This window comes from Lepidothrix coronata, unplaced genomic scaffold (assembly GCF_001604755.1).
Source record: "Lepidothrix coronata isolate B3197 unplaced genomic scaffold, Lepidothrix_coronata-1.0 Scaffold11, whole genome shotgun sequence".
Classification (NCBI taxonomy): domain Eukaryota; kingdom Metazoa; phylum Chordata; class Aves; order Passeriformes; family Pipridae; genus Lepidothrix; species Lepidothrix coronata.
The window spans coordinates 4150343-4162429 of record NW_016690191.1 but is presented as its reverse complement, the minus strand read 5'-3'; the positions used below and the strand labels follow the sequence as shown (position 1 = coordinate 4162429).

General features: G+C 38.7%; 1 protein-coding gene across 1 annotated transcript in view; it reads right to left on the bottom strand.

Annotated features, from left to right (window-relative positions):
• AGBL1 (ATP/GTP binding protein like 1) overlaps positions 1–12087 on the bottom strand; it is a 249268-nt gene that overhangs the window by 114802 nt on the left and 122379 nt on the right. Inside the window, exons 18-19 of the mRNA XM_017805280.1 lie at positions 7977–8108; positions 3842–4018 (exon numbers count right to left, since the gene is read on the bottom strand). Coding sequence (XP_017660769.1) covers positions 3842–4018; positions 7977–8108 — 309 coding nt within the window. The remainder of the gene's footprint in view (positions 1–3841; positions 4019–7976; positions 8109–12087) is intronic.

The window sequence follows — 12087 nt, the reverse complement described above, 5'->3', positions numbered from 1 at the left end:
TGGAACAGTGGGGCATGATTGAACAGCAAAGAGATACCCAAGTTTAAAAATTAATCACAGAAGAAACCTGGGAAACTGTCAGTATGTGTCACTGGAGATTTGATTCTTCTGGGGTCATAACTGTGCCAGACTGTACTTGTACACAGCACAACTTCTTACAGTAGGCCTTGCGTCTGGTCTTTTAAAAACAAAATATGAGAAGGAGTTCTGGGCTCTATGTCCCACAAGAGGGAGGCAGCAATTAAAATCACAAGGCAAGCTGGAGGGGTAAAGCTCCAACGAGGGACAAATGCAGATGGCCTTCACATGAGCAAAGAAATTATAAGAAGTTTATTTATTATTATTATTATTATTAATAATAATATTTTCTGGTTTGGCCACAAGGTTGTAAACTAGCAGAAGCAGGAGGCAGAATTCCCTGTGGAAATCAGTTGCTCTGTTTTTAGCAACTTCCAAATGGAGATACTGCTCCTCTAAGACTGATTTGGGCAATCCAGACAAAATGAAAAAGAGTTTGGATGTTTTACCCCTTTATTTTCTTCTTCCTTAGGTTGAACAAAACCTTAGATAAGATCAATAGTTTCTTTAATTTTATGTTTCGCTTCCTTAAGGGTAGTTGGCTTATTGCATTTCCATTGATCACACAGACAAGGAGATTCAACAAGCAAACTGTGTCTGTTCTCTTTTCATTTCCATCCTTCTCTCCATTTGAAATCAAATGACTTTTAAACGAGTCTGGGGTCACTATTGTTTCTCATTTACATATCAATAGTACCAAATTCCTGCCTTATCTTTCAGTCACTAAAGCATTTTAAAATTTCAGTCCACAAGAGGAGACACTGTTCCTGGGAAAAAAACTCTAGAAGTATATTTTCTACCAGGGTAAGTAGGCTGTGGTTTACTTTCAGCCCTTACTTGACCAGTGGTGAGAGGGGGTACACTGACCAGCCTTGTGCAATTAATATTTTAACCTCTTGTAACCTCTATATAGTTTTCTTTTTCTTCCCAAATCCTTTGCACAACCCCCATCTGATGCCTCTGTGCAACTCCAAGTACTGTACCTGTGCTCACAGCCAGCAAAGCAGCTACTTCAGCTACTTCAGTGAATTCCTTTCATCACTTACAAGCTGAAAGAAAGTTAAAGACCTGGATCCAGGTCTGCTGAGCCTTTATAGAGGTTTGACCACTGATTCACTGAGTGATGCTGGACTTGGGAGCCTCTGCTGTATATAACAAGATGTTTTAAGTCCTGGTTCTGTACTTCAAGTATCAAAAAACATAAGGGCATGCTTGTCTGGGAGAAATTCTGGATATATCCTTACAGGGAGATCAGTCCTATGCAATTAAAAAACTGACTCTATCATTCACAGTTAAACACAAATTTACTAAACCAAATATCAGAAAGCCTTAAATATTGGAGGCTGACATCTCCTGCCTGAGCATTAGTATCAGTCTATTGTTTACACACACATCAACTGGAAGGTCTAAGAATGAAGAACTCAGGCTGAAGCCACTAGAAATAAATGACCTCTTACATGATTAATGTCCAGTTTACAGGAATAATTTCAGGTCTTCGAGATAATAATGAAGTAGTTTTAGCTTGATAGATGGAAGCTGAGTATTAAATGGTATTATGCAACGAAATCTTCAGTTCAGTCTGTCAATTCCATACTGTTAATAATCTACTTTTAAGAGCAAATAAATAAGCAAACAAGGACCAACTGTAAAGATCACTTGAAAAGGAAGAGGAAATAGTTTATTAGCATTGATTATTTGGGAGATATAGTATATGTATTTATATGCAGCTCCAGTATAATCAGCATAAGAAATTATATTCCATTTTGATACTAACAAGTTGGGTATTTGATGTACTTCGAAAAAAATCGGTGGAAATACATTAGAGCTGCCTGAATCAGAGAAACTGTAAAAAAACCCTGTTTGTATTAGCCTTGTGATGGAGCAGTGGTAAAGAAATGCTCTCTAGTGGGATTATTGATATATCCTTCATCTTTGAGATAAATCATAATCTTAAACAAAGAAAAAAAAAGGATATGTGACATCATAAACATGATCCACTGATCCAACTGGGACTCAGGGTGTTCAAACTGGAAGTTTCAGAACTGCTTTACAGTTTACAGACCTCCTTAAGAGCCATGAGAACATTGGATTCTGTCACCAGCCACAAGTGCTCATACATGAACTTGCTCTTGCCCTCAGTGGCTGCCTGTGGCCCTGATCAGTGATGAAAATGAGGACAAGAAAGAACCTAGAAAATAATTTCACATATTCCAAGAGATTTCTTTAAAAAAAGAATCCTGGACCATCTGCTTATTTTTGACATCTCTACTATATGTTACAAGGCCCCTGTGGATGGTACAATGCTTAAATGCAATGTCTGAATGTGGCATTTAATGTTCTCTTCACACCATTTCAAGCATCTAATGGCACAAATGAAGAAAATTTGGGTAAAGATCTCCCAGATGCTGATGGAGAACAAGTCATTAGATGAGATACAATCTGATGTGTCACTGTGTTTAGATCTTACTGTGGTTATCTAAGAAATCAGTGAAACCTCCTCTGTGGAGATCACTAGGAGTTTTGTCATTGACTTCGGTCAAAATAGATATTCCCCCCACTGTCTAAAAAGATTCAAACCCGCTGTCTTGACCTGTGATGCCTATTAAAAAACCATCAGCACTGCTCAGGAGTAGGGAGTGTTAGATGTAATGCCCAGGGCAATTAAATTCTCTTTCTTAAAATTATGTGCCATTTTTTTTCCTACCTTTCTTATCCTGGCATTGGTGTCTGTATAGTAGAGCATGGTTAAAACAGCAGCTGAATACTTCCTGCAACATTCTACAGAGAGGTAAAAGGATTAGTATAGAGCTTCCAAAGATAATAATTTGAATGTCTTATTAATTAATTGTTATTTGTAATAATGGCTCTTTCCTTAAGGGTCTTTCAGGATCCTTAACTGCTTATTAATGTTGTATAGACAAGGATTGCTCCCTAGTGGAAGAAATGAGGTGGAATGTGGAAGCCCTTCAATGAAAGCAATAGGTTTGGAAAAGGGACAAGCAAAAGAATTCATCATTTAAATGAATAGAGAATTATGATCACTCAAATGCAATTACCAGAGTTCATCCTGTTTGCTTAAACAGTGCCAGGAGATCTCACATACTGATGCCTGATGCACTCAGCACAAGTACAGCCCTTCCTACAAAGACTGGAAACTCATTTGATGTGGAATTCAGGTTTGTCTAGATCACAGTCAGAGGCATAGCTTGAACTCATTGACAGTTGTCAAAACTAGCCTTAGATTAGTTACCTTTACCTGTCAGGAACAAGCAACTCCAAATGCAAGATTTTCAGTACAGGTTCTTAAATTTAGCCAGGTGATTGCTCAGGTTGACTGCCTGTACCAAAGAGCTTGGAGTCACTAGTATTGCAGTTAACTACCTTAGAATTAAGCTCAAAAGTGTCCATATGACCTGCAAGCACTTTTTTTAAAAGCACTTTGAATGCCCTTGTAAGGATAAGAGTCCTGTATCATCCCGAAAACACTCCTTTCTTCAGCTCAATGCTTTTGGCTCCAGAATGGAGTTTCCTTTTATTTCACTGCTGCATGAATCCTCGGAGTGGGACTCTACTGGCATGGAAGGTAAAAGAATGAGGGTTCATGGAAAGATTTCACTGAAAAGAAACTCAAACTCAGACTCCGTGGGCCTGGAGAAGGCAAACTGCTCAAGACAACAGCCATCTACTCCATTTTATCCGTCCTATCTCACAGGATGTGCATTAGGAGAACGGTGGCACAGGGTTCTTTGAAAGATTTACTCACTTTGTAGGGTCCGTGGCTGCAGCTGCAGTAGGTGCTTTCCATGGTGTAGCTCCTCAACACACCCATTTCCTTCCACACCACCACCCGGGCCGTCGACTCCCGGGACTTCTCCACCAGGAAGCTGCAGTTGTTCATGACAAATGCAGGGGCCACTTTATCCAGGATTTTAGGAAGAGTCTATAAGAAAATGAATTGCACATTATGTGCACATGTTTATATCACACACACATATACAGAGAGAACTGTGTATTTTAACGTGTCTATAATCAAATCTATCTGTAGACACTGTTACCAAGAACTCCAACTGGTACATCATGTCAATCCTCTGCGAAACCCTCAGATTCTAACATTTGGTTTTATCCCAAAGACTAAAATGAAAACTTTCCAGTACACTTGGTATATCTCATTCAAAATCAAACATTTCCACACACAATAGTTTGGGGGGGGCTAAAGTCAGAGTTTTGTTTTCAAGCTGCTTTGACATTAACCTGCATCTTCCTGTTGTGCTGCTAAGAGGGCTGCAGTCATAATTCACTACCTAATATTCCTATTCTCCCCTCTACAGTTATACTATATCTCCTCCTATGATACATCCATTGTTTGACAAAGGATTGAGCTATGGGAGGAATTTTGTCTGAACATGGTATAGAGCAGAGAAAAGGGGTGTGTATTCTCACAGAAGGTTGCACATAATTATGTGAAAATAAAGCTCAGCATTTAACTAACTTGCATTGTGAAACAAACCAAAATATTCTCATCAGAGTCCAAGTTATACATTTTATACAATTCATTTAAAAAAATCACAATAAAAAGTAATAATGAAAACCTGGTAAATATTACATCTTAGCCCTGAGTGATTTTCTTATTCTGGAAATTTTATTTCCCAACAAAGCCTATAAACACTCCTGAAGCATCAAATATTCTATCAGTGCAGAGCCAACACTTGCTTAATCATTACAGAGAGCTAAATGTGTTACTTTTACACTTTATAAAAACAAATACCAGATACGTAGAGCACACCTGGTACTAGTATATAAACTGGATTGTTAGGTACCCACACACATATACATGTATGTGGGTTATGTCTGCGTGTGTCTAAACTTCAGTGCTGGTACACTAACCATAACACATGCCAAAAGACCTTTTGATTTATCTAGATGAGAGAAAACAAAATTAGACCGTTATTTCTCTGATGACAGTTTTCTTAAACAGCTGAAATGAACAGAATCATATAGAAGGAGTTTCCACATATGGCTAATGGCATTTACCCTTGAATTTCATTCAGTTTGAGTGGTAAAAGCCAACCAAGCTAATTTCACTTTCCAATAACCATCAGTTTCACTGACTGATTCTGAGTAATTGTAGTTCCATTCTGTTGGGCTTTACTTCATAGCACTGTATGGGAATATTCAGTTTGAAAGTAAATGAATAATGTCCTTTCCTAAAACACATTTGATGTGAACAATATATATTTGGCCTAAACTATTTTGCAATATCTCCTGCAAACTGCTTAACCATACACATCTTTATAAGGAACAAGTAAATTTTATTTTTCACTGTATTCTGGCTACAGCTGTCAGTGGTCTCTATATCTATGGAACTGGTAAAGTTTCATAAGGTCCATTTTTCAGATGAAAAAACTGTGATGGAGAAACCTGAAACAAAGAAAAAGATTCCACTTTAAATCTGAGACCACCTTGAGCCTCACTCTTAAGTCAAGATCTCCAGTGTGTTACTAAGAACTGCTGCACTCCCTTTCCTGTGGGTGCACTGAACAAAGGAACCTTGAAAACTGACTGCTTGCCTTCAGCAAAGAATCCAGTATGTCTGCATTGCCTTCATTGCTACTTGCTGCATGGGGATCACAAAATAGTACACTTTCATCCCAGCTTCCAGGTTGTCCTGGATTTTGGTTGAACAGGAACTAAAAAAACTGCAGCAGAACCACATGATTCAGGTATTTATAAGCCTCAGCACAACCAGTTAAATCCAGTTAAACTGTATGTAAAGATTCAGATAGTTTTTAATTCTGCCTTTATCTGAACCTACAAACAAATATTTTTTTGTAAATATATACCATCAAACACAATAATCAGAACCCTAATCCAGTTTAGGTTTTTAAAGCAATTGAAATTATATGCATAATCAATCTTTTACTTTTAATTAAATAAAAATGCTGGCAGGTAACAGTAATGTCTCTGTACACAGGACTCATTTAAGAGTATTAGCAAACTTGAATTTAATATTCTTTTCATTTTACCAGCATTCACTGGATTTCACACTAATGGTTCTTTCTTCTCTACTTATTCTTCTCATTAATTATCTTTCAATAGCATATTTTGCATGAAAACACATCCCTTTAAAGGATGGTTTTATGATAATACAGCAGTTTCCATGTCACTCTCACAGCTGGATTTGTCATGTACAACAGCAAAGGAAGCTGCTCCCATCACACTGGAACCTGTCCATAAACCTCCAATACCATTAGGAAGAAAATGGAATTATATTCCTTTACTGATGTCCCTGCAGAGATCGCTGTCAAAGGGGCCTGGAATGTTTATCAAAAGATTGGGATTACGATGCCAATGCCGTGCAAGTCACCCAAGGCCACCAAATATTAGAAGGAAACAAAGACTCTGACTCTGTATATTGCCAAGGGCTACAGCTAAATCTATGACGTATGAGGCAAAGTCTGTTCCAAAAAACATCATTTTCTTGAGATATTTGGTTCCTACTCCTGGGGAGAAAAATCAATCATGGAGGCCAGATTAATTCTCAGTTCTCCCAAGGCAGGAGAGAAACCTGTGCAAACAGTGCAAGGAAGCAGGTCTGAGGCAGGGGTGGTTATCTGCTGAAGTTTGCAATTGCAGATGTGTCCCACTGTAAATTCAGCCTCCTCAGCCTAAGTAGGAAGAGGGTGACCTACAGGTTAGGACTGCAGCAGGCACCCATGCCTCGTTTTGCACAAAAGAGAGGATTTGAACCACAAAATCTTTCTACAGGCCACTACAGAGTATTTTTGGACAGCCTTGGAGCCTTTCTTCATTGCAGATTCGAGTCAGGCTCCAGATGCTGACAGCAACATTTGAATTCTGTTTGTGTGGCAGTAACTATCCTCAGCCTTCTGAAGCCCTCGGAATTCAAACACACCAAAAGATGTCCTGACTGTAGGTACCCTCCCTGCTTTCCTTGGGAAACAGTGTTTGCCACAGGGATTATCTTCTTCCAGTAAAGTCTCAGTGTGCTCTGTACAACTCCATAAGATGAACATTGAAGACACTGTGTCCTTATAAGAATAATTAGTATTTATGCTGAAGAAGCAAAAATTATACAGAGGTATAATTTGGCAAAGACTTTTCAATCTCTTTTAGTTTTGAGTGAATCGAGCTATTACTCTGTAATCAGGTTAAAGCCACAATCCATATGTTAAGAAATTAACATTTTTTAAGACTAGAATTAGAGTTTATAAGATTTTTTTTCCCCCAAGGAAATTTGTTATTTAATAGGAAAATATCATCTAAACGGATACAAAAAAAAAAAAAAGAGAGATGGGCAGGAAATCCAAAGAACTGTTTGATGAACAAGACATTTACATGAAGTACATATATAAGAGATTTTATTATTTCTTCTTTATATTAAAAAAAAAAGCCTAGATATGACACTAAACACCTGCTGTGGAAATAACTTTACTATATTAGATCTGTTTGGTATCCATTGAATTATCTGGTGTTTTCAGTGGGACCAGGAGCATCTCGTGATGAAGCAATTTGACTGAGTAGGACAGTGGCACACTGTCATTTTCTCAGTTACCATTACATGATTCCAATTTATTTTCTTTTTATGTTGGGGTGGTGGGGACAAAAGCGTAGGTATCTCTAGAAATTATAAACCACAAAAATATGCCTGTCCTGTTAGCATGTAGCCAAAGATGCATCTTACTAAAATAACGAAAATACTGTTAGTAGATGGGTCCCTAATATCTAGTGTATGAAGATATTATGCATGGCTTGAAACTCTCTGCATCATTACTCCAAAGGAAACTTGCACTTTATCGCTAAAATTTGTGAGGTGATCTTATCTTAAATATATAGGCACATACAGGTCAGTAATTAAGAAAGGAACCAAGTGGACCTACTCTGTAGCCAACATCTTCTGTGATAACTGCTGTGTCAACCATGCAGCCTGCTTGCCACAAGGTCTCCTTGATGCTGCAGCCATAAAGAAACACATTCTTTTTCTGGGAGTGTCCGTGGTAGTCACAGAATACCTAGGGAGAGGAGAAAATTAAGCAAAATCTTGAACATTGAAAAAGTTTCTTGGTTCTTCATAAAAAGCACTATAAGACTGTGGGGTGTGTTAATGTGGTTTTTTCAGCTCTTTGGAGTAGCTTAAACTCTGGGCCATGCCTACAACCTGTGTCAAACTTTGTTAGTCAGTTGTATCTTGTTTTATTTATTTGATCTGACATGATCTCAGGGATCCAGAGTCAAAACTAGTGTATTTCTGTCTGCAGCAGAAATGAACATGACACCTGCGCAAGAATCCATGGCAACTCAGGAACCTCAGGGTTCATGGGAACTTCTGATACCACAACAGAGTAATTTTTCAAGCTCTTTCTACTTCCAAACTCCTAAAGTTCAGCTTTATCCTTGTGAGACTTGAAATCTGTGCTTTCCCAAGCAATTAATCGCCACTTTGTCATCTTAAATTCAAAACCCATGCCACATAATTTTCAGGAAAATATAATTGTGCACTTATATTGTCAGACCATTGCATGAATTCCTGGAAGTCAAGCACAGAACATGACCCATCTTCATGGCAAATAATTTCATTCCACACTAATCAACCTGTCTATCTAATCCGTCTCTCACATCAGCTGTCATAAAAGCTCAGCACAAGGCACATTCCCAGTTTTAGTGGAAGTGTTGATTGCCTTTATAGGCAGATATTGACTTCCATAGAAATGAAAATCACAATTTAATGACCCAAGAGGTAAATATTGACCCAAGTTTTAAAGAAAAATCAATCTCAGTGCCCTCTGAGATATCAAGTCAATAAACACACGGTTGTTACATATATTTTCCATGTCTTAATCAGGAATATCCAGAAATCTGTCAGTGAAAATATAAGAATTTCTAAAGAGAAAGAATTGCTTAATTTTAAACCAGCATTCACCATTGAGTAGAAAGGAGCTTCAAGATTTCATCAAGGAAGTTTTCCAGGGCTTATGTGGGAGACAAACAAATGTGTGAAGGTAGAGAAGTATTATGGCTCAATATAAAGAGAGATGGGGGAGAAATATGTGCTAAAAAAATAGAATCACAGAACTGCTTAGGTTAGAAAATACTTCTAAGATCATCGAGTACAAACATTAACCAACACTGCCAAATCCACCACTAAACCATGTCCCTATTTTTAAACATCTCCAGAGTTGGTGACTTCACACTGCTCTGGGTAGCCAGTTCCAATGCTTGGTAACTCTTCAGAGAAGAACTTGCTTCCTCATATCCAGTCTAAACCTCTCGTGGCACAATCTGAGGCCATTTCCTCTTGTCTTGTCAAATGTGACTTGGGAGAAGAGCCTGACACCCACTCACTGACAGCCCATAGACCCAGCCTGTCCAGATCCCTCTGCAGAGCCTTCCTACCCTCCAGCAGATCACACTCCCCCCCATATATACGTATTCTTACCTAAATACATACACAAGAGGGGAGAAACAGATGGAGTAGATGAGCTTCTTCCACCAACTGTTAGGGCAAGACTTACCCTAGTTTGTTTATTTACCAGCTATACAGTAACTAAGTTTAGCCACAGCAAGTCAGGGAGTTTAATTATCCAGGAATTGAGCATGTACATTCTTTCAGCTCCTCTGACAAACACTAAGTTGCCCTATTGGAAAGGTTAAGGCATACATGCATAATGAATCATCCCACTGCTCCCACTCAGATGGACAATTACACACATTTCATAGCTTATATGCTGCTGTTTCCTTTGGTTTCTTACCTGTCAACTTTCCTTCCTGCACCATCGCTTGCCTACAGCTCCTTTTGTGGGGCTGGGAATCTGCACATCCCTGTACCTGCAGCATGCACATTCCACACCTGGAGCACATGAACAGCGAGCTATTCGCCAAAAACTCTGACTCATTCACAGCGATCCTGTACTATCTCCTTCAAAAAAGCTGTATTTATTAATTCTCTTAATGACAGATACTTTTCCAGCTCGTGTTTCATCTAAGCTATCAGCAATAAACAGCCATAGCTTGGGTTAACCACAGGTACCAACGAGAGAGTATTCCTAAGAATATCAAAGAGGATTTTAGAGTTTTTATCTTATTTCAAGGCAGAGAACCCAGATCAATTTGGTATCAATTACCTGCTAACTCACAGAATTACCAACACACAAAAGACAACATATATATCTGTCTAAAATATTACTTATCAGAAACCACACAGGGATGATCAGAGAGTAGGGTTGCCTGATCAGTAGCAGGTCTATAATTCTGCACCTCAAGAAACCTGCAGACAAGTCCTTAGGGGCAGGTCTGAAATGATATTTCTTTACTGGTAAAGGATTACCAAAGCCAGGTGCTGTAATACAGCAACTGGTTCAGGCCATGGGATCTTTCACTGAAGGTCACGTCACCAGCTTCCACAACAGAAACATCAGTACCACTGCAAACACTTCCATTTTATTTGCAAGTTGCTTAGAGCTACATTTTAATTAAGTTTACTGGATTCTGCAATCACTCCCAATGTTTATACTTCATTATTCTTCATACTGCATGCTTCTGCCTGATTTTCACACTACAGGGTAGCTTATGTCTCATCATTCAGCCAAGGCTAAGCTATATTTTGTAGTCTGAGCACCCAATACAGAATTCTTCTGGGGATATGTCTGGGCAAACACTGAGCAAACTTGGCATCTACCAGTGCTTTTTCTCCAACCTGTCCTTCCATATGCCTGAGACACTAAGGCACACAAACCAGTCAGACTCCCAAGGTTTGCACTCACTGGGATATGACTCAAAGACACACGTTAAATTTTTTTATCTATTCGAAGTTATTTTATTTGCCAGCGCTGATCATCCTAAAGGTAAGGATTGTTTTCTAACTCAAAAACAGCCCTCCTCATGAGTCACAGAACCAGTCACCTTCTAAAATAAAAAAAAAGCAAAATATTAAAAGGGGAAGAAAGAAAATCTGTTGGAAAACAGAACATTTTGAAATGTCTTTTTTTGAGTAAAACCTCTTTTTTTTTTTCCGTAATAACATTTTGACAGGACTTTGAATGTCAGTTTTGAGGTAGACGTGCTTAGGGTTTTTTTTTCCTCTCAGTGAGTACATCCTTGCAGGCTGATGTTTGTTTCCAAGCTTGATATATAATGCCTTTGAATGGCAACTCTGCTCATTGCCTCCTGGTCCATTGGAAGTTCTTTCTTTCTCCTTCTAGGGTATCCTGCTCTTCACTACAGCTCAGACTCTTTGCAGTGCTACAATACATCCAGTCCTGTGGTCGTACAGGGGTTCCCACCTTCAACAAGAGAAGCCAATAAAACCACCACCACAATTCAGACTGTTGTCTATACAACTTACCAATTAAAATGGCTGTTAAATCTAAAGTTCTTTGCTTTACTCCTTCAACCAGCTCTTCTTGCTTTAAAGGAACTGCTTGCACATCACCAGGATAAATTAAACTAAATCAGTTCACAGAAATCATTTGGCTATAAGTGAACTTGGCTCCATGGGATCTTGGAGGTTACAAAAAATTAAAAAAGAAACTGAGCTGTCTTCTGAAGGAGGGAAAAGGCATTTTTGAGCATGTATAAACTAAAATCAATGTACTCTTCAAAGGCGTGAAAAAATCAGTTTACCAAGTCTGACACGCAGTCTGTGAGTGAGGGAGATGGTAGGATCAATAGTTTCCCTTCGCTCAACAATGATGAAAACTTGCACTGAGTGTTAGACTTCATGCACCTGGATATGACAAGGAGGCTTGTGTATTAAAAGAGGCTGGTCAGGAAATAGCAGGGTAAAACAAGACTGACACTACACTGCTCTGAACCAAATGAAAAGGCTGGTGACTCAATGGGTTTCCACAATATTCCTCAGCCTACAGAGATAAATTTTAGGGCTGTTGATTTATCCAAAAATCACATTCCCACAAGAATTCACTTCATGAAGCTCACGGATATTTTCACCTTGTCTGGGGTTTTTCTCATCAAACCCAGGGGGAATCTGGTGCA